Here is a 27469-nt window from a genome sequence, read left to right on the forward strand (position 1 = left end):
ACCATTTTATCTTTGAGAGACTCAGAGAAAGTTCTGCAATGCCTCTTTTACATCCCTGAATCCAAAAAAACACATTACTTTTTTAGAATTAATTTAAGGTCTTGACTTTTAACATTCAAAGCATTTCAGCAAATGTCCCCAATACCTGCTCTGTCCATGTTCCACAGAAATACTTCCCAAATTACCTATCCAGATTTATATAAAAAAGAGACTATAGTTTTGCTGTAGTCCCTATGACTGCAGAGGCTTTCCCTACTAACGTTTTAAATTATTTTTATTTTAATGTTTTTACATTTATATGCACTCAGTGTATGAGTTGTAAAGTTCTATCAGATTTTATGGTCAATTTACAGTAACTTCTTACTGTAATGCCTACATTGACATTATCAATACTGAGTCTAAAATTATGAAATAGTGGTATGGTTACAAAAGACAGTCACCTAAAATCAGAGGCGGACAGAGTACGCAGCTTCATTACTTGAGTGAAAGTACAGATACCCTTTGCTAAATTTTACTCAAGTACATGTAAAAGTACAACAATCAGATGTCTACTTAAGTAAAAGTACTGAAGTACTTGTTTTTAAAAGTACTTGAGTATCAAGAGTACAGAAATACAAAATACTATTTTGTAATTGAAACACTTGAAGCGAAAACTATCATTAACTTGTTCAGAAAATTGAAATAGTCTGGCGAGGTGGGGCCACAGGTTGGCACATTCCCGGGATGGACCTGCTGCGTCTTCATCCATTGTTTCGTCCATGGTTTCGTCTCTTATCTAAATCTGACCATGGAGTTGACTTTGGCGGAAAGCTGAAGGTGATTGCTAATAGGCCAATCAGTGGTGCCTGCACAATCGAATCACGTTTGAGAGGGAAACAACAAATTGATTTTTTTTTAGAAGAAGAAGTAATGGGTACTCACGGTTATGGATAGAAAGTAAAGTAGTACGAGTAAAGTACAGATCCCTTCAGAATTGTACTCAAGTAAATGTACTCCGTTACTGTCCGGCTCTGCCTAAAATAATATATGTAAATATAAGCTTTTGAACATTTTCATTTCTCAAGGTTGTAGCCTATGGAGAGGCTTAATTGACTCAGAACCAAAGTGGCACATCAAGTCTTCATTCCTTGACCTCTGTAATAAGGGAAAGATTGTTTAGGATCCTTAATAGTTCAACAATCAAGAATTCAGGATACTTAATGTATCCTGAATTCCTGATTGTTTGTCCTTTGTTAGTTTCTGTATTTTACAATTTAATCTTTTTTGATAAGCCATAGTAGTTGGGATATTGTTATTTTTTTATTTTCTAAAGTATGTCTTTAGTTTTCTATTCATTATCACAATGCAATGCAGCCTTGAAGTAAGCGTGAAAACTGGTAGCCTACTCTGAGTGATGTCATAAACGTCTCTTATGATGCCATAACATCTCATAGTGACTAACTGGTGTTCTAAAAAGCATGAGCTTGCCAATCAAATCATCATTGCATTTAAGAGAGGATCATTAGTAAAACTATGGTCCCAATATTTTAAGCCAATGCCATGTACTGTAAATCTATCCACCCTATACCATCTGGACATGTGAAGAAGCTAAGTGAGTACTGAACATGTGTGAAAGATTGTGAAGTAGTTGTGAAGTTGTTTTCCGCTAGGCCAAGTACATAATATTTTAACAGCGTCTGATAGCTCTTGCCATCAAGTTAAAACAGACCACTCAGGAACCGATTAGAAAAAGTCAATTTGATTTATTTATTATTAATTCTCAGAAGCAAGTCTGAGTAAGTAAGTTTTTACTAAACAAATGTGTAGTAGGCCTATGTGGACAGTCTTGTCAGGAGAAGGGGTCCAAAAGCCAGTGAAAAGTGGAGGATACCAATATCCACAAAAAGGTGTCAGGGTTCTATGTGATACTTTGATACATAAATCCATAATAATGTCAACAAACTCATTGTGAACTCTCACAATCTTGCCCAGGTGCTCACATGCCACATAAGTTGCCATGCCAACCATGCCAGAAGTCTCCTGCTATAAGTGCGAGGGAAGAGCGGAGGAGGAAGAGAGAGCACAGGAAGAAAAGCAGCAGTGGTGAATCTAGATGGAAAAGATGCAGGTCCAAGAGAGCGGAGGAGGAGGAGGAGGATGAGGAGGAGGAGGAGGAGGAGGAGGACAGGAGTGTGGATGGACTCTTGGATGGAGCCCTACATGGAGCAGTGGGCAGCTCAAGTGAATCAGAGCATACCAGTGGCAGCAGTGTCAAGACCAACAGCAGTAGCCAGTATGACCTGCAAACCCTGAAGGAGACTAGTCCTAGCACACTCGTCAGACTCAACAGCGCTCAGAGAGGTCAGGAGAACGGCTCCGCTTCACTAGAAGTGACACACCTAATACAGATACTCACACAGTTAAACCAACACAGTCTCATGTGTTGTACACCACTGTAAAATTATGCAGTCCTTTAGGATATATGTTAACAGTAATACAAAATAGTGAATCTGATTGAGTGTTTACAGTGACTGCAAATGTTTCAGACCCTTTTCAGTTTTCAACTCCTTTATTTGTTTTTCCAAGAATCTGTAAACATACTCCACAATGACAATACATTCATTGTTTCGTTAAAAAAGATAATATCCCAATTATATAGGTATTCGGACCCTGCACGTATTTTGCTAAACTATGTTTGGCAACAATGGCAACCTCAAGACCTCTTGATAATAGTTCTACAAAATGTGCACACCTTCACCCTCACCCCTGAGATACTACACAAAAGGTTTTCACTCAGGACTGCTCCAGTTTCTACATCCATCTATCCTGGACATAGCTCCAGTCCTTGTTGGAAGAAACATTCCCCAATGGCGCTGTCCTGTCACCATAATATTTTATCTGACCACATCTTTACAGACCACAGACCTTAGTATATTTTCTGGCGAATTCCCTGTGGGCTCTCATGTAGCTTTTGATGAAAAATGTCTTCTGTTTGTCAACTACACCATGATTCAATTTGAGGCCTGTATTGGTGGTCATACTGTAAACCAGTCTCAACTTCTCCCATATGCTCTGCAGGACTCCCAAAGGAACTCAGATTGGGTCAGTTAAGGCAGAAGTCATGAGCTAAACTCAAAGGCCCTGGCTGTAAGTAATGGCCTTTGAGTTTAGCTCATCACTTCCGACTTAACATGTTGACCGCAGCAGGCACCCCTTGGAGCATTTCCTGCTTTTTATTGTGATGGCCAGTTCTGCATGGGTCATGAGGAGGGGACTATTCCATCCCAATCCTTCCATCCCTCACTGTGATAGTGGTGTAGGCTACTTTACTTCCTATTATGATTCTCCTCCATTGTTTCTCCTCAGAGGTCTTCCAGATGCTTCTATTTGTCTTTGAGGGTGTTGCAATGAATGAAGGTCTTTGTCTTCTTCGTCTCTTGTTACAATCTTTCTCTCAGGTCAGCCAGATCTGGTGCTAACTAGTTTCAGGCACAAGGAAATCAAGGCCCTATGCACTCACACATTTCAAGCACTCCATACTGCATTAATGGCATTGGCAATAATTAGCTAATAAGAGGAAATCTCTTGAGTCTTGAGACGGTATTGGTGATGGTATTAATTTGGCTCTTTCTATTTAGAGCTATTGATATTCCTCACTTGTTTAGGTAGGCTACACCAGGGGTTCTCAAACTTTTGTGGGCCGGGGACCCCTCATGGAGTGGAAAATTCTCCAAGGACCCCTCATAATCGCAACACATAAAACAAGTTAATCATGTACGTGTAGCTGTATAGCCTTTTTTTCTGTTAGATGCTTATGTTATATGTATTTTATAAACATAGAGTGCTAATACCACAATAGTCATGTTAGCAAACTTTGACAGCATGTAGGATTTTTTTTAAAAGATTGTTGTTTCTTTGTCAAATGTAGGCCCATTGTGTTGAACACATAGTGTTTGCTTCACATAACTTTCATTTTGTTGGCAGTTAATTAATAGTGTTGACGTACTGATGCAACGTATCAGCAGATCAATTGGGCAAATACTGATACTGTAGCATTTTTCGCCATATAAGACAATTTCATATTTTGTAGCAAACTTTGTCAGGGACCCCCTGACAATGTGCTGCGGACCCCACTTTGAGAACCAATGGGCTACACAGTTTAACCATTTTGGATATGCTTGGGCAGACTGCAGCCTGGCTGACAACAAACCAATTCTCTATTCAGAGCTGGTCTGGACTCTGGACTAGTTAACTTTTAATTTAATTTAATTTAATTTAAGTTAGTACATTAAACTCTTGCCGAACCCTTTCAGAAGTAGCAAATCCATCTTTTTTTGTGAACAACACTTTTAAATGCAGTTGTTTACCCAATTTCAAAGAACATATACATCCATGTTATTTTATAGTGACATCATCAGTGCAGCCATTGGGTGTGGAACCAGTAATGTGTGTAAAAAAATGGTGCCAATCATTCTCCTCTGTCTGACTAAAGCCCACCTAATGTTGGATAAGCGGTTGTGATTGGCTCCTGGGATTTCAACATTGTGTGTCTGTATGTGTGTTTATGTTCTCAGATGCATTTGAAGGGAAATACAAACAGACGCTTTGCCTGAGTCAGGGTGGATATGGTACTGTTTATGCTGGACACAGAGTAGAAGACTCACTGGCCGTAAGTATGCATTGCTCTTCCTCTCTCTCTCACTCACATACAAACACACACACACAAAGGCAGCAAGATAAAACAGTATGTGCAACAACACACTCAGAAGTTTCTATTCTGTTCAGGTGGCCATCAAACATGTGCCGCAGTCAAAGGTGATTCGGACATCAGTGGTGAGTGATTTCAGTGATGACCAGTTCACACTCATGCACACCTATGAAATATGATCACTCACACACTTTTAATCATTTATGCCACTAATGCAAAAGCATTACTGCTGCAAAAAATATTTTTTTATTGCATTCCTTACTGTTATGTTTTGCCTTGTGTGTGTGTGTGTGTGTGTGTGTGTGTGTGCATGTGTGTTGGGTAAAAGGTTCTGGATGGGCAGCTTCATCAGTTCCCTCTGGAGGTGGTGCTCCTGCTGATGGTGGGAGCTGGTGAGGGAGAGAGGGGGCTGGACAGCAGCGGCGTTAGTGTTCAGCTGCTGGACTGGTACGAGCTGGGGGACGAGCTCGTGTTGGTGATGGAGAGGCCACTTCCCTGCCTGGATCTGTTTGACTACATCCAGGAGAGAGGCGGGAGACTCCCAGAGGAAGAGGCTAAGGTGCATACACATGAAAATGTGTTATGGACTCTGAAATGTACTGCCTTAAAGTCTGGGTCAAAGTAGAGTAGCTTCATATCAACATCTCTAACTGTCTTACCTGTATGGGTCAAAGTAGAGTAGCTTCATATCAACATCTCTAACGGTCTTACCTGTATGGGTCAAAGTAGAGTAGCTTCATATCAACATCTCTAACTGTCTTACCTGTATGGGTCAAAGTAGAGTAGCTTCATATCAACATCTCCAACTGTCTTACCTGTATGGGTCAAAGTAGAGTAGCTTCATATCAACATCTATAACTGTCTTACCTGTCTGGTTTGTCCAAAACAGTTAATTCTGAAACTGCTGGTTGAGGCCATGAATAAGGTTCACTCTAAAGGAGTTCTCCATCGTGACATAAAGCCTGAGAACATTCTGGTGCTCATGGGCAATGATAGCCTGTGTGTGCGCATACTTGACTATGGCTGTGGATGCATTCTCCAGAATGAACCATGCACTGAGTTCTATGGTATGAATACGTATCACATTTCCACACAGACACAACACTATTTAAATTGTGAGCAGTATATGCTAAATGAATACATGTAAATGTAAATGTAATTTAAATGTCATTATCTAACATATACAGGAAATAGTATATATATACAGTATTTTTTATTAAAATGTTCATCTTCAGATCTTCAGATTCTGTATGTCTCTATCAATATGATAAACTGAAAGGTTTTTGACATGTACAAAATGGAGAACATGAGAGCATTAGTCATGAAATAAATGACAACATTAAATGCCTAATGATGGCACTCAACATGCGTGTGGCCTGGTGGGGTCGTCCAGCTGCTGACAGGTTTGTTGTGGCGCTTGTGTGGGTGCAGGCACAATGCAGTACACGCCGCCCGAGTGGTACCTGGTGGGGGAGTACGAGGCCATGCCCTCCTGTGTGTGGCAGATAGGGGTGCTGCTGTATGACATGCTGTGTGGCGAGCACCCCTTCTGCACACGTGCAGACATCATCGGCTGTGAGCCGTACATCCCACAGCAGTTTTCCAGACGTAAGACGCACATCTACATTAGAAACACATGCAAAGTTGATATTTAATGGATGCATTGCTGACTGTAATACGTTTCCAAACATCCTAATAGAGTGCCAGGACCTAATGAGACGCTGCTTAGCCAAGCGGCCCAGAGGAAGACCTACTCTAGATGGCATTCTACAGCATCCTTGGTTACAGTGAAGGGCACAGGCACATGCTATATAATACAAACAGATACTCTCACAGACATACAAAGACACATGGCACAGACACAAACATCTAGCCTACATATAAAGGCACACACACACACACACACACACACACTACCTGTCCTGCATTCATTCATATATATTTTTAATGGATCCATATTACTACATTATTAGAAAGGTATGTCAAAACATTTACAAAATAAAGTTTACGCTCATATTTTGAGGCTGCATGTTATTTTTCTAAATATAAATAAATAAATAAATCCCTCACATGCAATTAAATGTGCATCATGCTGGATTTACCGACCATATCCTGGAAACACTGCTTACAACTGTCAAATGTGAGAACCAGTTCATGTAAAAAAGATGCTTGCTTCTTGGTAGATTTACTCATCATCCACCAGGCTATCACATGGCTTGTCTAGGCTACATGCTATTTTTTCCCATTGGTAAGACTAATATTGCCACCACGAATCATTATAGCCTAAATAGCTTAGCGTGGCAGCGCACTGGCATATAATACGTGGTGTCATGTTTTGACTGATTTTCGGAATTGGTATAAATCGTTAAATCACTCAATGTCAAGATAGATTGTAGATTGTAAAAGTCTATCACTTCCGAAACACATGGTGGCAGTATACTAGTTTATTATCTGATGTGAAAACAAGAGAAGAAATGTTTCCTAACGTCATTAGATCGCGCCTCATACAAAATACCAACATACACAGCGTGGTTGTGTTTCAAAGAGTGGCTTTAACTTAAACAAAATGAAAGATACACCATTATCAAATTGTGAGCGGACATTTCTGCTCAAGGCGATAGAGGAAAGAAAGGTATCCTTATGTTTTTTGTTTTCAATTCATAGCATGCATGTGTTTAGTGGTTTGTGCAAAGGTTTCCGTAGGCTACTGAAGTCTAGTCTAATGTGTGTACCAGTAATATATTTATTGAGTTCGAGACATCTGTCTCTGTTTGTCTTCCCCGCCCAGTCAGGTATTTTTTAGTACAGATTTATAGTTTTGATTGCTATATTAGATCTCCAATATTTCTTTCAGCGGGTGGACGGAAGAGAAACATACGACTACAGAAATATCAAGATCACGTTTGGCATGGACTATGGATTTTGTATTGTTGATCTTGGAAAAACAAAGTAAGTATTTGCAGGGGTCTTTCTCCCAATCATGTTGGTGTGTGGGTGGGCACGTTTGAGACAGCTGTCAATAGCTGACTAAGTGTATGAAGAAGCATGAGGTGAAGTCACCTAACTTTCCTAACTGAGGTCAGTTTCTGGTTGTAGGCTAGGTAAGAACCAGAAGGCTGCTGGCGGAAACGACCTCTGATGACGTTTACTGAAATTACATTACATCTGGGAAAATGATGACCTGTTATAATGTGCAAGAATCGTTTTTGTCTAACCAGTATTGTGGTCAGTGAATAAGAGGTGTTCATGATGTTTAGGGGGTTTGGGCCCTCCGCTCTACTGCCTTCATAGAGTGATAGAGCTGCTCAAACTGTACTCATGTTTATCAGTGTTTTGCAGAAGCCGGTATTAACAACTCTGTTGTCTGTGTTTACTTAGGGTCATGTCGCAGGTATCCTGTGAACTGGCTGTCCCCAAAGAAACTCGTCCTTCAGAAGGGATCCTATTCACCAACGTGGAGCTGTCACCAATGGCCTCGCCTGCATTTGAATCTAACAGGTAGATAAAGAACAAAACTGTCAGTTGGACTGTCTACTGAATATCCTCAGAAACTGACAGGGTGAGTACCAAGACCCAAGCTGTTTTTACTTAAAATGGAGGATTTGACTTCAGGGTAGTCAAAGAGCTCTTGTCCACCAAACCCTCTTTAATTGACATGCAATGGCAAGTCTCCCTGATCGACAGTACCTTTGAACTATACCAGGATGTACTGTGAAGAAGACCAGCTGGTGGAGGGAGTGTGATGCTCTGGACAGTGTTCTGGCAATGTTGTGCAAGTCCTCCAGGCATTCCTGAGTGTTATTTAGTCATGTCACCTTGTGAAACCTGTAGGATGGAATTGTTATTGAATGCTTGTGTTTCTATACGTGTTTGGCAGGCAGTCAGATTTGTTGGTGAAGTTGAATAGACAATTGGAGCGCTGCCTACGGACCTCAAAGTGCTTTGACATGGAGTCATTGTGTGTCATCTCCGGAGAAAAGGTATCAGTCTGGCGAGAGAGTTAAAGTGTTCTAGGCCCATAACTGAAGCAGACACTCATGCCATTCTATGTTATAAACCTTGTCTTGTTTATCAGTCCTGTAGCCCAGGCAAAGATTGTATATGGCGTAGCAAGATATTTAATCAGGAACCACTTCCAGGAACCCGGATCACACGAGGGGGGTCAGAATCTCCCTTTATGCAGTGCAGAGGCAGCGACTGCTCCATTGAAGTCTATGGCCAAAGCTCAGAATTTCACCACAAATGCTAAGGTCTTGGTTCTATAGAGTTAGGAATGTGAATTTTGGGCACGTCTTCATGATCCTCAAACCCTTCTGACCATTTTAGGTACATTTGTAGCATTTTCGAGCATTCCAGTCTGGAGAAAATCAACCTTATATCAGGTGTGCGCCTGTCATTTATTTTGCTGCTGTTGGCTGGTTGCTTCGCACACTCATCAATACGTCAACGACACGCCTCTTTACGCAGACAGGACTCAATCCCCATTTCACGTCCATAGACATGAACTACGACAAACTCTTGCTCCGCCATATACAATCTTTGGCCCAGGTTTGTTTTCTACTGTAGTCACATGGTTCACACCTTAAAACGGCAGCCGCAAATGGTATGAGACTAGTGAGCAGTTTTTTTTTTTTTTCTTTTCTTGTCCTTTGTAGGTGTGGAGGATCAATGTGGATGTTCACGTGTTGAACCATGATGGGAATCTAATGGACGCAGTAAGCATAGCAGCCATCACATCTCTCTCACAATTCAGACGGCCAGAGGTCAGCATCCAGGGACGAGACGTCACTGTGGTGAGTGTCACCAGGACTAAATTACTAAAACAAAGAATGAAATATGATATATGGGTTAGATTTTATGAAAAAGTCTTTGTGTGTTTGTGTGTGTGTGTGTGTCTGCAGCATACAGCTGAAGAGAGAGACCCTGTTCCACTAAGCATTTATCATATGCCTATCAGCGTAAGCTTTGCCTTCTTTCAGCAAGGGTGAGTCAGTGTTAAGCAATCACACAGCACTCTTGCACAGCCACTACGTGTCTTCTCAGTAAGATCCTTTCCACTGAGATGGCCGGAACATACTCATCACTTAATTTAGTAACACAACAGTAATCAGTAATTGATCTTCTTGACAACCAACAGACTTCCCTAAATATCCCATTCATTGCTTCTCTAACAATCCTATTCCTATTTGTTATCGTAAGAGGAACACCTATAGGCTACAGTTAGAGTCAAGCTGTAAAAGTGGCTATAACAAATCAAATGGAGTTGAGTGGGATTGAAATAAAGCTCTGGTCTGCCACAGGTCTTATTTACTGGTGGACCCAAATGACCGTGAGGAGAGAGTGATGGAGGGTCTGCTGGTCATCGCCATGAACAAACACCGAGAGATCTGCTCCATCCAGTCCAGCGGAGGCATCATGTTGCTTAAGGAGCAGGTGTGTGTGGGGAGAGGGAGAGATGGATGGAGGCAGAGATACTGTGTTAGTCCATAATGAGTCGTGGAAATCTGTGGTCTAATCGTTTGAGTTCTCCATCCCAGGTCCTGCGCTGCAGCAAGATCGCCAGTGTGAAAGTGTCTGAGATCACAGAGCTCATCCAGAAAGCCCTGGAGAATGACAAGAGAGCCAGGTGTGTGTGTGTGTGTGTGTGTGTATGTGTGTGTGTGTGTGTCTCAGTCAAAGTGAAAAGCTTTCATTCATTTATGGGGACTGGTGCTTTAATCACATCCTTTACTCTGATCATTTTAGGAAAGACAGAGGCAAGTTTGGATTTGCAGAGTCCTTGCCTAAAGAGCGAATCACTGCACTGAAAACACAAGAAGCCCCAGTGGAAATGAAGGACATCCAGGAGACTGCTAGTGCAATCATCAGTAAGGCAGAGGTCCCACTGAACACGTATCCTTTGGCCATCCTGTAAAAAGTGTAATAAGCATAAAGCATAAAGAACTCAATTAGCAGGAAATGTATGAACTGAACTTTAATGGGATTTTCTCCACTGTATTTGGTGGATGTGAGTGAGGCTATATTTAGATTAGATTCAACTTTATTGTCAGTGTGCAGAGACAACGAAATGCAGTATACCACTTGTTTCCTTCTGCTTAGCCTGCTTTTGGGAAACACTCAAGTGCTCATTCCCCCTGACACAGTTGTCTTCCTTAACATGCAAGCAGCCAAGCGGTACGTTCCCCAGTGGTGCATGCTGTAGGGGTTGGGCAGGTGGGTGAAGGCGTAACCAGCTCATGGGGCCTGGAGGAGGAGGAGGAGGAGGAGGAGGAAGAGGGGGACAAAGAAGGAGAAATGGAAGAAAGGACGGATAAGAAAAAATGGAAGAAAGGTATGGAGGAGATGCTAGCAATATTTTTTGTTTATATGCTATATGCAATAATAAATATATTAGTTTAAAAATATCCTTAATTATTGTGTATGTATTCCAGGTGACGTTGTTGTCATCTCAGATAGTGAAGAGGAGGATGTTGTTATGTTGAACCAGTAGCCACAGGTGAGTGAAGAGTGGTCAGGTAATATGTATGGCTACTACATATACTAGATGAGGAGAAATTAACTTTGAATGAATTCAGTGGTGTGAAATGTTGATTACTGTCTTAGTAATGTAGTAGTAATGAATCTTGTCTGCTTTGTTCTAGTTTGGATCGACTCTCTGATTGCTTCTTATAGATGCTGTGCTTACGTTGTACCAGAAGAGGGCAACAGTATTTTAAAAAGAAGATGATGAAATATTCAACAACAAATGTGTTCTGGTCATGCATACGCTCTGTGCAATGGATGCTGATTTCAAGTAAATTACTTTCATATTTGTAATCTGAGTGGTAGATTCTTTAAGGATGTGGAAATGTATATTTATGCCTTTTTGGTGTTTATCTACATCATGTATGTATCTAATATACCTATGTAAATAAAGGCTATGTGTCTTTCATAGAGCTGACTTGCCTTTCTGATGGTCAGAAGAAATTGTTCTGGTTGGGGTACTTAATTTCCTTCAATGAAAGTGGGGATTTTTCCCCCATATTTTTTAAATCAGATATTAATATTGTTAGGGCAAGCCGGTCCATTGAGTGATAACTTCATACAGAACTGTCTTGCATTTCCCCCAAGTCAAATAAAATCAGTATAATGGCTAAAAAATATTGGCCCGTACGGGGATCGAACCCGCGACCTTGGCGTTATTAGCACCACGCTCTAACCAACTGAGCTAACCGGCCATATTGGTTGTAATAACATTAACCAATCATAACCCTTTTCCTCTAAATGACTCGACAAGTGCGACACACACTGAAGGAAACATATCGCACGTTTAAATTAACGTGTACATTGGGTTGCACACAATTCACTTGAATCCGGCGCGTGTCCGTTGACATTTATGAAAGCTATCATGGAATGGCCTCAAGACTCCTACAGCACAAAGCCTACTCAGAACGAAGGACTTGTCTGCTATGGTGCATCACACGTAGGCTACTTAACAAGCATGCAAACTAACATTAGCAAACCACACCAACAGTCCAGTTGGCCCAACCTCATGAAACCAGCATACCTCCCGTTAACCCTCCCGTTCTTTCCGAGTTTCTCACGTATTGTATCGTTTTTGGGCTGTCTTCCCGTTTAAATATTTTCCCGTAAAATATCCCATATAATACTCTCATATTAGCCCTACCAGCGCCCGTCTCCATCTGGCCCTAAGCGATCTCGTACAAATAAAAGGACCCCAGTTTACGGTGAGTTCTTACAAGGAAGCTGTCATTTCACAAGTTAAAGGTTGTCACAAACCGCCAACATGTACACACACACACATACAAGAAAAAATATATGATAAATATTGCTTTTTCAATAGCATTTTTTCTTTCTAGTAATTGTTTTTATTGCTACATTTCTTATTTGTTTTTAGAATACATTCACTTACAGTACTGCACTGATAACTGACTATTTTTCTTTATTTCTGTAAGGTTTGTTTTTTGTAAAAACTTTTGTTGCAAAAAATGTCAGTTGATTACTGCAGAAATTCTAGAATTCTATTCAGAAATCTAGTTTCAATCCGAGAAAAGACTGAGAAAATGACAATAAAAATAGAAACACAAAGACTACAGCATTTTGTATAAAGTGTTTTATATAAAGCACAAGTGTGTTGCTGTTGATTTGAAAGAGTAATTCAAATGGTGCTTGTGTGTGTGGTAGAAAGGATTGTTGAGTTTTGATTGCAGTGTTTCATTTTGGCATAGATGTGAGTTGTTAATCTCCAAGTGCTATGTCTTATGTTGCTGTGTGTAGAGTTTTGACATAATGAGCCAAATTCTGCAAAAAGTGTGTAAGTAATAGGCAAAAACTGTAACTGGCGTCTTTTGGCAATGTCTGTGTGAAAGCTTATAGGCATTTACAGTATAAATATACTTATATACTTATAGGCAGTAGGCATTTGCAGGATATTCCGACCCGCACCAGAGAAGGGTCTCCATACTCCTTGCATATCCTGGAGGGTAGAATAGTGTGTTAATCTTTTATCTATTGCCCTTCAAATGACTATACATTGCAATTATTGCTCTAACGCCTGGATACAGCAAACAATATCCTGATTCTAGATTGTCCATCTGTGTGTGTTCATTTGGCTTGAGTTTTACCCACTTCATTTGATCCCCGTTTCAATAGTCCTTCCTCACTCTTATAAAGCATACCGATTTACATCATATTGTAAAATTCACATAGATTTATTCAGAGTATAGAACAGTGGAAAGCGCCCCAGTCCTGATGCTTTTTAAACTGTTTATAGTAACACTGAACAGGCAGACCTTCACACTTCCGTTTGAGAATAATATCAGTTTTACTACAACAACACTAATGCAGACGCAGGGGAAGGCCATTTTTCAATCACAATATCTTTGAGCACAGAAAAAAAAAAAAAGAACATAAAAATCGCATTCCCATTTGTCATAGACAAATTATATGTGGAGAATGAAGCCCAGGAGCTCCTGGAGTCCTCTCTGCCCTCTCAATCGTCTGGGGCCAGGGCGCCACCCCAGCCCTAACCATCAGACGCTCTGGTCTACGCCACCACACCAACAGCAGGGCGGGCAGTGGCCACTCAGGCAGGCTCCAGTGGAGGTCATGGGCTCAGTTCCATGGCAACAGTCAAGAGTTGAGCAGGTAAATATGACCATGGTTGGCAGGTGCGTGTAACAGGTGCAACACTGCAACTCCTTAACATTCAGCTCTCCTCTCTACCCTCACACCCCTCTCCCTTCCATTCAAAACAAAACTCATCTGGCACATAAACAGACAGACTGAAAATCACTGCAGGGCTTTGTATTTGATGGCAGTTCATCATTGTTCTGTCAAATAGATCACCACGCAGTCACAAGTCACTGCAGAGTCAAAAGCCAACCAGCACCAGCCCGACATCTTTCCATTTCTTTCTTGATTTGTTTAGCTTATCAAATTACAAATTTCCATTGGTTGTGTTGCTCTTTAGTACCGTACCAACATTCATTCAGTTTTCAATACTGCTGAAATTTTACAAAGACATAAATAAAACGATATAATACAGTATACTGTATAAAATATAACAGAGAGAAAAAATAAACGTGATAGGTTTTCGTTTTGAAATGTTTGGGGGTGAAGGCTTGACACTAAAACAGTAGAGTAAACCCCTGAGCTTAAAGAAGATCAACACCGTGCTACGGCAAGCAGGAAGGCACAGACATCAGAGGCAGCGTCAACCTCACCACAACACTGCACAGTAGTAGTGTCAGAAACAACAGATGAAGGGGAAAAGGAGAAATAAAAGCAGGGGGGATGAAGTTGGGGGGTTGTCAGTCGAGGCAGGCAGTGACTTCTGTTTGTTTTAAGGCGGAGTTCAGGACGGGCATCGTCACAGAAATGTACACACAACAAATTCAAATGATGCAGGTCTGACCAATACACACGGTCACCATGGAGATTGATATTATATATATATATATATATATATATATATATATATATATATATATATATATATATATATATATATATATATATATATCAATCTCCTTTTCAACGTCTCATACTCTAGCCCACAATATTTGTATATATATATATTCATATATATTTATATATATTCATATATTTCTTTAACAATGTCAAGTCTATTACTTAAAACAAGGCTTTTCAAAGGTTGTTATGCACAATATATAAATGTATGTTACAAGAATATACAATGGGTTTTAACTCACGACTGTAATTAAGGGTACATCCAAGCATTCCACGTGATCACTTTGGCTTTCAGGTTAGTTTAAATATGCACATATGATAATCAAAATACAAAAACCAAAGCTGGAAAGACATAGGAGACGGAGGACCAAGTCCAACAGCCATAGGACGACCAACAGAGTCAGCCATCATGTCCTAACAAAGAAACCAGTTCAAGTTTCACTCATGTTCACACACAAAAAAACTGTGTGAAATGAACAAATCATGTATGATAAACCAGAAACGAGGTAACAAAAAAAGTAACTAAAAAAGGAGGAGGAGGGTGGGGTAAAAAGTGGGTAATATTCTTTCAAGTTTGCCATTCACATGTGCAAGTCATTATTTCAAAAATAAAAATGCTACAACTGGTAAAAACACGCCACTGACACAGTTCCCATCATCGGGACTCAGGTCAGTCCTTCACAACCAAACATAAAATAAAGGCTTGAAACGGCCGGACCAAGGACTCCTTCACTCTCTCCACCTCCCCCACTCTTCAGAGGCAGTGAGCTTTATTGAGAGGCTGGACTGAGGGCAGTGAGGACCAAAGCGAGGCTGGCTTCCTGTCGTCGCGCTCCCAGTAGCCTGTCTGTGTCCTGCGTGTCCTTTCTGTCTTCCGCCTCTCGCTCTCTGTCCCTCTCACTTCACGACATTCTCTCTGTTGGATCACTCGCTGTCGGTCTCCAGCTCGGCGTCGGACCACTCCAGGGGGGGGATGAGGCCGGTCCTCTGGGCGTGCTCCATGACCGCTGTGTAGCAGAAGTAGTACTGGTCCCACGTCTGGATGCTGTAGGCTCGCTGGGTCCGCATGCGTCGCACCGTCTGCTCCACGTCCACCGTCCCAATGTCCTCCAGACGGGACAGGCAGATGTCCAATGTGCAAAACGTACCTAAGATGCACAATAGAAGATGGACAGAAAGACAAGACAGACGAATAGGATACGTTAGACAAGGAGAGGATCTATCTCTTCAAGTGGAAATACTGAGCAGAGCACATTTCCTGAGCGCTTCCAAATTCAGAGCTTATCACGGCTATAGAGCAGAGACAGGGAGTACCTGTGCGGCCAATGCCTGCGCTGCAGTGCACCACAATTGGGGGACCTCCAGCCGGTCCTGTCCAATGAGGTCCTAGTGCACGTAGACCCGCCTCCTGCCTTTCTTTGACCTGAGCCCTAAAGTCCAACATGGCCGAGGCAGACTTGGGAACCCCAAAATCAGGCCAACTCAAATATAGGTAATGAGAGACATCCCTCGTCTCACCGGTCTGAGGAACAAAGGACACAGAACAAGAGGTCATCAAAACACCAGAGATGAGTCAGCACGGCCTCAGAGAGCCACCACTGAATGGACATGTGTGGGACATTATTCTGCACTCACTTGGTTGTTGTAAAGCTCCAGGTGAGTCAGCTTGAAGTCCTGGAAAGTCTCAATGTGGACACTCCTCACCAAAAAAAAACCCATAGTCCTCGGTCTGGCCAACCTCCAGCGGCCAGTACTGCCCACACTTCACACGCCCACGCTCTACAACTCTACACACAAACATTCAACAAACAGATCTCCAATTAAGACAACAGACTTTCTACGATCACCTTGCTAATCACAATACCAGGTGATACAGAATCACATTCAAATAATCAGTATCTTAGTGTCTTGTTTTGCAAATTCACTTGCTATGGTTGTAAATATGTTATACAATGACAAACAAATGTAATGTACTATACCTGGTGGTCATGACGATGATTAAGACCATTTGCTCCCACACCATTCTCCAGAAATCACCAAATGTTTTGGGCAGCGGACCTTAAACAAACACAAGTAGACAGACTATAAAGACACATGTTTCAGCAAGTCATAAGAAGACCGTCTCTGCAAAGATTCTTTCTATGTGCACTCATTCAAACCACAGCACAGGTTCATTTTCGGGAATTACTTTGGAAATAGACTTCTTCAGGCCGTCAGCATGTTTATTAAAGGAGGATTTTGCTTTTGATGGGAAAACGCCTCTGCCCACACAATTTCTAAACGCTTCTTGTACTCCTTGGATGGATTTGAAAACACGAAGATGACTCTATGCAATTGCAAATCACTACATTCTGTTTGATTAATTTGATGAATAATGTTTGACATCATTACAAGACAATTTTCCACCAAAACTCGTACACAGTAGGAGTGTTTTGCAGATGGTCTGGTCTTTCCGGTGCCGTGTCCTTAACAAGTCTTTAGCAGCGTAATGCAAAGATGGCCCTTCAGTAGACTGTAGATTTGAAAGTCTCCCTTTGTTTCTACATAGTGTAGGCTACATACTCAAACAAGTCTATTCTTCTGTTATTGGTGCTTTGGATAAACACGTCTGCCAAATGAACAAATGTAAGACACATAAAACAGAACAAAGACAAGGCAAAAATGTCACAGATCTACCGTTTACTGTGACAACATTGTAACTTTAATTAAGTGACATGGCAGCAGAACTTCTAGCCTGGCCCCTGCCTGCCTACGTACTTCCGCTCGATTTCTTTTCCCTACAGTACTCCGTCTGGAATAGGTTGATTCGCCCTCATTTACTTCGGTAGTTGGGCAGCCGACCAACCAGCGAACAGAGGGCGATTACGTTACCCAGGCATGATGTTTCAATTACTACGTCCCCGCCCTTGAAGCAGACCGCTTGGAATATATCAACATAGGGAGTGAAAATGAAATCTTTGATCAAATGTGAATAAAAGGTGCAAATAAGGTTGGTGAGTTATTTTAGTTCTTGTTTAGCCTATTAACAAGAGTGTCATGAACAAAGTCACAGTCGAGTAGGATGTTATATCGTCAGCTAAACTTTAGTCATAGATTTTGTCACTTGAAATATGCTACGAACGTACCCGAGTCAAACTTTAGTTTAGTAGGCTACATGGTCTCATCAAAATCGCTATTTTTCAAACACTAAGAAGGCTCGACATAACATCAAACTTTGATCGAAGCATCATCAGTGTCTCTACATATGAACTTGAGCATTGAGAACATTGTTCGTGTACACATAGTTTACTAAAAAGAAAGATTTTGGACAACTCACTCCTTGCAAGATGGCAAGTTGGCAACGAGCAGAAAAAACAAGTGAGTTGTTCAAAACCTTTCTTTTAGTAAACTCTGTGTACACCAACAATGTTCTCAATGCTCAAGTTCATGTGTAGAGACACTGATGATACTTCGATCAAAGTTTCATGTTGTGTCGAGCCTTCGTAGTGTTTGAAAAATAGCGATTTTGACGCGATTGTATCAAAAAAGTAGTGGCCCAATAGGATTCCCATTCAAAAGGTCATAAGGTCACAAAACACTATATGATGAATTTTGGCGAGAGTTACGCAGATGAAACGTGATTGTTTGCTGATAAGATGCAAGCTTGCTTGTTATGGGCGTGATGCAGAGAAACTTCTCTGTATGACGAAACGCTGGTTGTTAGTGATTGGTTCAAAGCGGTTCAATGGAACTCCAATGATTTTAAACCTCAAACTGTGCCCTCCCACCAGGAAATAAACGTACGCCTATGGATCTAGGCCAGACTCTCTGCGAAGTCTGGCCTAGATATCCTAGCATAACTTCTAACTTCTATCATGATCCCGTGCACTATAGAATAACCGAAGAGAGATATTAATATTTTAGTAGTAGCCTACAGTAGACTGTGTAGGTTTGCGTGAACATCAATAAAGGATGAGTTGACTACAGTAGGTATCGTAAATCCTCAAATTATGGCCGGGATTCATGGACGTGGGAAGTATTTTCTGAGAGGGGGTGCGGAAGATGTGAGCGGGGGTCCGGGGTTTCACCCCCGAAAAAAAAATTACATTTTGACTGCTACAAACACCATTTTAACGCAGTTTTCTGAGGGACAGAAATACCAACAAAGAAAGTAGTGCGTGTCATCTGTCTGAACATTGCCTATCTGCAATAGGCTATCACTTCACTGCTTGACACTACCCCACATGGAGAAATGTTGCACGTTAACAATGTTAGAATAGAAAAACCGCACTCTGAAGTACATTCTCTTTACTTATTTATTAATGCCATGTCCACAGACGCGTTTCAGCCTAAGCCATCGTCAGTGCACGTTAACAATGAACATTTCAGAAATGATTTATTGTGTGAATGGGTTAGCAAAACCATAGCGTTTGGTGAACAGAGATGCAGATCACCCTAACTATTTGTTTGCGCAACAGCCCGTTCTGCCTTCACTCGAGCGAGAGTGAAATACCAGTAGGCTAAATGTTTAAAGGCTGTGTCATCACCATAGGCTATTTGCTACAATATTTACCTCTGTTACAACAAGTCGTGACTTATGCCCATTCAACTTTTAACTTAGGCTATAGCCTACAACAGTCTAATTTCGCGTGTCATTTCAAAGACCTGTTATTTCCATTTTTGGATTAGACTAGCCAGTCTCTATGCTGTTTTCATGGACAGCAAGACCCGCTTCATTCATTGTTTTAAATAATGTTGTTTGTTGCTTGACATCTGTTGCTTGACATCTGTTGTCATGTTGCTTTTGTAGTTAGGCTACTGCAATTGACCCTTGTTTCTATGAAACTGGAAACAATTGAACCAGGAGACTTTGTCACAAGACAAAACAGATGTCTCAAAGCCCATTAGATTAACATGAGCCTACTGTGGTTTAGATTTGTATGGCAGTAAGACAAATATTTGGTTAGACTAGGCTAGCCAACTTTACACTGACACAACGTAACTTAATGCTCTGAATTCGCGGTCAACATGAAATCCAAAACTTTTTGATCACCAAGTTGAAATTTCTATGTTGTCCTTTATGTTCCGTGTTCATTTTGAGGTGCACTTTAAATCAGTCACTTGTTTCTATGATTTAGTGCAGTAGTTTCTTCCTCCACATGCTGTGTAATGACTGCTGACTGTCAGATAGGCTAATACAAATTGTAGGCCCAATATGTCTGCTATTGCATATGTGAATTTTATGTTTAATTAATAATTAATAGCAGATTAATTCGCTAATAGCTAATTAATTCGCTTTGTTGTTTAAGTCATTACACTGCAATGGTGATATGTGGTTAAATAGGTGCCAGTCACTTTAGGACATTAGGTTAATTGCTGCATAGGAACAATTATCAATGTAAAGATTGGATTTGGCTGTTTGGAATATAGGACGTTTCCTGACCGTGTTGTGTCGTGGTATTATGTACCACATTATATTATTAGGTTATGATAAGTTGTATAGATACCTGGATGCAACAATCTGTTCATGTTATTGTTAAATAAATCTTCAAAACGTAACACAACTGGAAGACTTTTTGGATCAAAGGAACACGTGTCAGCCATTAAGACTCCACATTTAGATTTAGGTTTTACTTCATTGGAAATGAACCTACACAAATCATTATGTCGAAGCATGTGTAATTAACGGGTGAAGAATTCCCCAAAATATCAGACGTAATTGCGCACACTTGAAATCGATACAGTACAGTTTAGCCCTTCGTTTCTCCAATTCTACTTCTTTCTCCTATAAAACACCTTGTAGTCACAACACTCAGATGACACCATGTTCAAAACATGTAGCCTAAGTAGGCACGGTAACAATTCCCCTAAAAACATGTTATTTTACTTCAGTGGCATGAAAAATCAAACATTCAGCTCTCCTGAATAAATGCATTTGTCAAACGACATTGTGTTAATCTGATGACTAATGTCACCGTTAACTAGTAGCCTATGCTCGCTTGATCCGACTAATCCATCAGCTGTTTTCCACAGCAAAAAAGCAAAACGTGTGCATTATTTTACTCGCCAATGCAGATTTTTACTCGCATTTGGCGGGTGCCAATTTTAAAGCCTGCTTCCACTTAAAGAGGTTTCCTGTCCACAGGCCCCATAAGACAGCTCTTAGTGCTTAAGACAAATACTCTGAAGTAACTGTTTTAATTGGTCCTAGACAAAAAGAAGTGCACTGAAAACAATCAGCAAATTTATGCTTGTTACAAAGCCTATTCATCAGAGAGAATGCAAACCAGAAATAGGACCGAGTAAGGGGGTGAACTGTTACCCTGAGTGGCGACGTAGGCTCGGCTCCTCTTGTACCCGTCCATGAAGCTGGCGTTGATGTAGTCGGTGGTCTGAGTAAACAAACAAACATACATAAATAAACAAACAAACAAACTTTATAGGAATCAATGCCGACGGCTTCAATAACTACTCAGATGCCATCCATCAGATGCCATCATACTTATGCAACGGGTGGTTGATACCCACCTCGTCGTCCTCCTCATCGAGAGTGGTCAATCTGACACGGGAATCATCCAGGCACAGGACATCGCTGTAACGGTTCTTGATCTGATTGGAAGGCTTCCTGTAGGTGCAGAAACACATGACGAGACATTGAAACACCCCCATTCACACAAACACCATAGCACACCATATAATCTATGGACATCAAGTCCTCGGGTCCCCAGAGTCTGGGCTCACTTTGAGTAGGTGAAGGTTCCGGTTGGTGGCTCTCTGCGGATCTGCTCGTACTCCTGGTAGATGCCTCTCTTGCGGCTCCTCCTTACGTGGGCCACCAACTCGTGCACGGTCATGCCCCCCAGCTCGGGCATGTGTATGGACACCTCCATCAGCTCCAGCGGCAGCGACGGGGGGCTGTGGGAGGGGGGAGGAGGGCGGGATTTCTGTGGCAGAGGGGGAACCCCGTCTTCCTCGTCCTGTCCCTCCTCCTCCTCTCGGTCTCCTTGTCCATGTTTGTCCGGAATTCGTCCATCCGATTCCCACTCGGTCTCCGTGACGACTATGTTTTGTGTGTGTGTGTGGTGTATGGGTGTGTCAGGGGGGGTGTCAGACTGCGGAGGTGGATGGTGACCACGCCCCTGGAGGGCAGAGCCATTCCAGTGCTGTGTGTGATTGGCTGGGCTTCGGTGATTAGGCAAGTTGGCATTGGTCCCGTCCAGAGGGGCAGCATTCTGCTCTGGCCAATAGGAACGCAGAAGGTTACCTACACAGTCCGGGTTATCATTGGCGTCACTATGGTTACTGGCAGAGCCAGTGTTGAAACAGGACTGGACCCAGGCCATGTGACTGTAATTTAAGGTCCCACCCAGATGCTCAGGAAGAGAGGACACTGGGATGTGATTGGCCAGTTCATGTGCCTTAACGGTGCACACCTACAACGGACAACAGGGCAAAAGGACAAACATCTCCTTACACATGTAATGGTCATCACAACAGTATTTACGTCACGTTGGGGTTGGAACCTCCGCTGAAGTACTATAATATAGAGCTGGTAAGTCCCGCCCTTTCCGCTGGACCTCTAGATTGAAAAATCGTCAATGCAAGTGAATGTGAGAAAATAATTATTTTCTGGTCCCGTTTGATTTGTGCCATGAATGTGAACATATGTTGTCTGTGAATTTTTAATATACATTTTAGGTGTAAAGAATGCTACAATTGAGCGGGTAGAAGTTTGATCGCGGTTAAACTTTGTGTGAGAGCACTTTGTGGACTACAACTTTCCGCTAGGCGACAGATCACTAGTTTCCCATAACAACCATCAGTTGGTCGAGATGTAGAGGGTTATTAAGATCGACTTTGAACACAGTGAACCATACAACTTTACAATCACACTGTATCGTAGTGTTAATGTGTTGAGTGAAGCTAGACATGTTTCAAATATTTTTGTTACCATGTGTGTTTATTCCTGCCGTTACAAAAACTAGCATCTCAGTTAATGTTAGCGTTTAGAGCTAGCTCACGTCACAGGCGACATGTAGTCTTTCTCGTTCTGTCTTTTCCACAACTGATAGCGAAGAATCATATAATATACTGTCAAACTCGTAACATGAAAAAAATTATATTAAAAAAATCACAGACGACATATGTTCACATTCATGGCACAAATCAAACGGGACCAGAAAATAATTATTTTCTCACATTCACGATTTTTCAATCTAGAGGTCCAGCGGAAAGGGCGGGACTTACCAGCTCTATAGGGTTACTGTAAAGGAAGTCAGTGCAGGGCTTACTCTCTCTCTCAGCTTTTCCCGTACAAACAGACGCAGCACAGCAAACGGTGCCCTGAACCACAGTGGAGAGGACACGATAAACACACACTTCAGCCTGGCAGGAAACGCACCCTACAACACCAGGACACAAACACAGACGTTAGTTTTAATGAATTAATGACAAGTAACTGATTTAATTCAGGTACTAATTCAAATTTGTATAATTAAGAAGACTCATCGATTAATTGACTTATGGACTGATGATAACCACTGATTCATGCATCCATATATAAGACTATCGAGTATGCAAATCACCAACCTGAACAGTTCCCTCAAAAGATCATTGATATGAGCATGGACTATAAAAGATGACATTGTGCTCCAGAGAGGTGCTCATGCTGACATCTCTGCTACCCTCTATTAGACTAATCAGCCTGACTGTGGTATTGAGCATTCTCCTAACATAGCTCTAACCGAGTCCTGGACTGCTCGAAGTCATACTCCTCTCTCACTGTCAACTTATGTGTGATTGCTTAGCCTACTGCATAGCTGCTAGGAAGTCAACAAGCATTCAAATATGAAGTAAGTCCAACACACAGTTCAGCAGACAAGTGGTTTGTCACATCCATCACCATTCCACTAATGTCACCCTGCAAACTCTCAGAGTTATAGCAGATCTGTATATAGATCTCTGCTCTTTCCAGCCCAGCAGGTGTGAGTGTCAGCGTAACAGTTCAACCTTAGTAATTTGCATGTCAATCGGAGTCAAATGTCACTGAACACCCCCAAAAAACCCTGAATTTCTGCTATCTACCATCATACCTCCAATGCCATCTGCAGACAAGTTAACAAGCTTTTAACAGTGCCAGTTGTTCTTATGTTGGTGTGTGCAAGGCATCTGTGTGCCCTGTGTGGTAGTTACACTGCTGGATTTACACCAAAGTTCCTCACTGCCGCTTTAAAGGCCCAATATGCAATTCTAACTAAACGTAATTAATATTCAAGAACCAATCAGATTACACCCCTCCCTTTTGTGTTCCTCTCGTTGAGCCACGTGCTGATTGGCTGTATTAGTGCATGGCTCAATCCAAACCACTCTGTTTCCAATTTACAGCGCCAGACCATGTCAGCACACCGAACAACCAGAGGATCACAAGGAACAATTAGCTAAACTGGAGAGAAAGTGTACTAGATTCCAATCACAAACTGCACCTTTATGATAGATCAATCTGTTCAGCCTGCAAAGAACAACCAGCCAACAACACAAGGTGCCTCACCCTTTATCTGCCCTTTTCACCCAAGGGATATTCTTTACACAAAACACACACTGAAATCATACAGAAGTGACACTGCTTACTTTAAGTAGATTGAGGATCTTGACACACAGCTCGTAGTCAAAGTTAGCGTACGTAGAGTTGGTCATATCATAGATGAATATTAGCCCATCCCGCTGGGTCTGAATACTAAAGAGGACAGAGAGGAAGAGGAAGTGGAATGGAATCTTGCTGTGTGCAAAATGCAAAGAGCAAAACAATTGAAAGTCTGGGGTGTAAGTGTACAGGTGATATTTAGTCATTTTCTTTGGTATGAAGGCGCTATTCTGTACCTCTCAATGGCCTTATCCAGTTGATAGATGATGGCCTGCAGCACAGCCTTATGGGTAGTGAGTTCAGGCCGATGGAGGCGAGCGGTGAATAGAGCCAGAGCAGCACCCTTAGAATCCCGACCAGGCTGTGCATGATTACAAGAACACATCAGGAGATCACTTCTTGCACTTCTGCAACAAACACTCCACTCTCACTTCACTACAAAGGTCCTAACACACACACACACACTAAGTCACTCACCAGCACGGTGAACTTTCCACTCAGTAACTCTGTTCTCAGAGGCTCCTCATCTGGGTTTATGTTGTAAATTCCTTCCTTTATTCTAGTATTCTGACAGATAAACACACAAGCACATAAACAAACACATAACACACCAGATGTTGCTGCAATGCACACCATATCAAACCATGCAACATGTTTTGGGAACCAGTAGAGCGCTAACATCAACATTTCATAATATGACTCATATTCGGATTGGTAAGAAAGCTCTGGAATATGTTTGGAGGTTTATTACCTTATAGGCTTGGAAGAGATCAATGGCTCGGGACACATCAAACTTGCGTGCCATAAGAAACTTCACTGCAGTGATCTCAGACACCAACACAACATTCTGTGTGTGTTCCCGACTCCGCAACTCTGTCAGGAACTCTTCCACAGCCTTCACATATGGACACACACAAAAACATACACAGGTCAATGCACCATGTGCTTATGTACAACCCAGTTATGGCTAGCATTCAACAACACTTACAAGAATGGAATCAATTACCCAAGTTCATGTCATTTTCTTTCACATTTGTCAGTTGTTCAGAAACGTAACATCACCTGTTGAACCTAGGCAAACTACAGGAAGGATAATGATGCCCTCAATATTATAACAATACCAAGAAATAAATAGGCAAACAACTACATCTATTACACTTGCACTACTAAAAAAGCAAGTATCACAGCTACAATGCCTTCATGTTTAAACATCTTAGGCAGACCCTCCGCCCCATCCCCCAGTTACAAAGGTGTGACCCACTACCACCGTTTCCCAACCTTGGGGTTGGGACCCCATGTGGGGTCGGCTGAAATTCAAATGGGGTCTCCTGAGATACTGGGTATCTTAAAATTGATCAATACATTACATTAAAATATACATACATTAAATAAAAAAAATATTAAAACCCCCATGATATTCAAGTTAAGTAACGGATCCTTCATTATAATCTAAGTAAAAGGCTGCATGAGATGTTTGATTGACAGAATTATGCTTGATCAATGTTCGAAACAAAGTAGCAAAACAACCAGGCGCGCAAGGACATTTGGGGAAAAATTAAAGAACCGCTTTTGTCTGGATGTTACACCAAAGATGAGTTGCGTTCTCTCGCAACATGTGAATGATTGGGGTCGCCACCTGCCAAAAAACAGCCCCTGCACTAACCAGATGAAAACATAACGTAGTTGCTTCTACTCACACGTGTCAATGTAAACTACTGGAAGGAAGTAATAGAAACATTACTTTTCAGTACGAGGATGGTTTGTCGTGCATTTTATGAGACCCGGGGGGGGGTGGTAGTATTTTCAATTTAAATTCAGTCTCAATTGTGGGCCTTCATATCAGTCTAGACTAGAGAGGCCGTTGTGCACCAACTAAATAGTCTGCCTACCTTCTACGTACAACACCCAGATCTGGCAATTCTAGGAAACATTCGTCAACTCATCCAGGAAGCTCAGCGGAACATGGGAATGTCATGAATGATGTCCCATTAGCCATTAACACCCGGTGACTGACAACCACAAAGCTATCCAAGTTACCTTGCCCAGTAGCTAGGTACGGTAGCTAATGTTAATTGTGCTTTCCTGAAGTCATGTCTTCAACAACTTTACTCGCTAACATGCCATTTTCTACCATTACGCCAATGAAGAGTAGGTGGTCTGTGATTTCATTTGAATTCATGAAATCAGGACCAACTATAGTGGATAAAGGTTACCTGGCCTTATTACAGACGGACCAAGCTTGCATTCACATTTTCGTTTCCTAAGTAACGTTATAGGGTAACGGTATGAAGATGTTTGGCTCAATCACTTAACTGTTAGCTGCCAAGTTTAATACCAAAATAACACTATTGAGGAACTGGTGTTAGTCAACACTTCCTGCGTTATGAACATAACAAAACATCTTGAAACAGCACACCTTTACAGAAATTGGACGATTAAGGCTTAAAACACCGTAGCTGACAAAATATCCGACACAACAACGTGCTAATCAGCAGTCAGCTAATGTTAGCTAATAAGCTAACTAGCTAAATTGCCTAAATTCAAGAGGACTGCTGCGCCTCATTCGGGACTTGGTTAGCCAGCTAACTAGCTAACCATGCTAATAGCACGAAAGGGCCGCAGCTACTCGGGAAGACTTTCAATAGTTAGAAAGGACACTAATATGTTTCAGTATCAAAATAACAACAATAATCTACATGTTGGTGGTGAGAAGAGCAAATGGCCCATCATGATAAAACAACGTAAGTACAAAACTGTTAGTTGTGCCTTACCACCTCCTCTTGAGTTGTCAGGGCTTCCGCCATCTTGAAGCCTCGGCAACGTCGTAGCTACGGGCTCGCCCACAAACCTCACGCACGCGCAAGTTGCTCGCCCCCGATAAGTGAAATGCGTGTTGTTCTGGGAAATGTGAAGAAATAAATCTCTAAACAGTTATGCAACATAGAGGTAGGTCACTGCCAAGTGCTTGGTTAGATGTTAGATCACCAAAATAAGGATAGATAGCCTACATAGAGGTGTCAAATGAGTTGAATGTGTTAAATCCATACAGTGGAAAACAGTACTAAACATCCCCATTCCTTTGTATACGCCTAAAAAGCAGGCTCATCCAGCCGTGCTCTTCAGCCAAGTCAGAGTGGATCAATCTCCATTAGACTACATATAGTCCACTGAGTGGGAACTGATCCAGCTAT

General features: G+C 41.7%; 3 protein-coding genes, 1 long non-coding RNA gene and 1 other non-coding gene across 7 annotated transcripts; 2 read left to right on the forward strand and 3 right to left on the reverse strand.

The window, feature by feature from the left end:
* The first annotated feature begins 1486 nt into the window (after window positions 1-1486).
* Window positions 1487-6694, forward strand: LOC125292496 (serine/threonine-protein kinase pim-2-like). The gene is made up of 8 exons (XM_048239832.1): window positions 1487-1591; window positions 1972-2340; window positions 4554-4648; window positions 4765-4812; window positions 5016-5246; window positions 5577-5754; window positions 6119-6295; window positions 6387-6694. Exons 1-8 carry the CDS (start codon window positions 1540-1542, stop codon window positions 6476-6478), a joined length of 1242 nt encoding a protein of 413 aa, XP_048095789.1. The 5' UTR covers window positions 1487-1539; the 3' UTR covers window positions 6479-6694.
* A 484-nt stretch (window positions 6695-7178) lies between these two features.
* Window positions 7179-11620, forward strand: exosc9 (exosome component 9). Of its 3 annotated transcripts, none has more exons than XM_048239842.1 (12): window positions 7179-7319; window positions 7542-7636; window positions 8066-8185; window positions 8565-8667; window positions 9343-9480; window positions 9589-9671; window positions 9988-10120; window positions 10225-10313; window positions 10433-10579; window positions 10852-11018; window positions 11119-11183; window positions 11329-11620. In XM_048239842.1, the coding sequence occupies exons 1-11, from the start codon at window positions 7254-7256 to the stop codon at window positions 11175-11177; spliced, it is 1200 nt and encodes a 399-aa protein (XP_048095799.1). In that variant the 5' UTR covers window positions 7179-7253; the 3' UTR covers window positions 11178-11183; window positions 11329-11620. The 3 variants fall into 3 exon arrangements, with proteins under 3 accessions (XP_048095799.1, XP_048095809.1, XP_048095817.1); XM_048239852.1 differs by having other exon boundaries at window positions 11360-11620; XM_048239860.1 differs by having other exon boundaries at window positions 10855-11018.
* Window positions 10505-12374, reverse strand: LOC125292521. Its single transcript, XR_007193202.1, has 3 exons — window positions 12234-12374; window positions 10766-10930; window positions 10505-10595 (listed from the first exon to the last, which is right to left on the reverse strand). It is a non-coding gene; the product is annotated as an uncharacterized LOC125292521 (long non-coding RNA).
* Window positions 11831-11904, reverse strand: trnai-aau. Its single transcript has one exon. It is a non-coding gene; the product is annotated as a tRNA-Ile (tRNA).
* A 2322-nt stretch (window positions 12375-14696) lies between the features above and the next one.
* ptpn9b (protein tyrosine phosphatase non-receptor type 9b) lies at window positions 14697-27141 on the reverse strand. The gene is given in 14 exon segments (XM_048255155.1): window positions 14697-15807; window positions 15974-16181; window positions 16295-16378; window positions 16380-16446; window positions 16639-16717; window positions 20961-21030; window positions 21167-21263; window positions 21380-22071; window positions 22930-23040; window positions 24266-24371; window positions 24515-24639; window positions 24756-24845; window positions 25030-25173; window positions 27050-27141. Coding segments are annotated over 14 exon segments (2130 nt in total). The 5' UTR covers window positions 27083-27141; the 3' UTR covers window positions 14697-15583.
* Window positions 27142-27469: the final 328 nt, after the last annotated feature.

The sequence above is a fragment of the Alosa alosa genome, chromosome 1 (assembly GCF_017589495.1).
Source record: "Alosa alosa isolate M-15738 ecotype Scorff River chromosome 1, AALO_Geno_1.1, whole genome shotgun sequence".
In the NCBI taxonomy this organism is placed as follows: Eukaryota; Metazoa; Chordata; class Actinopteri; order Clupeiformes; family Clupeidae; genus Alosa; species Alosa alosa.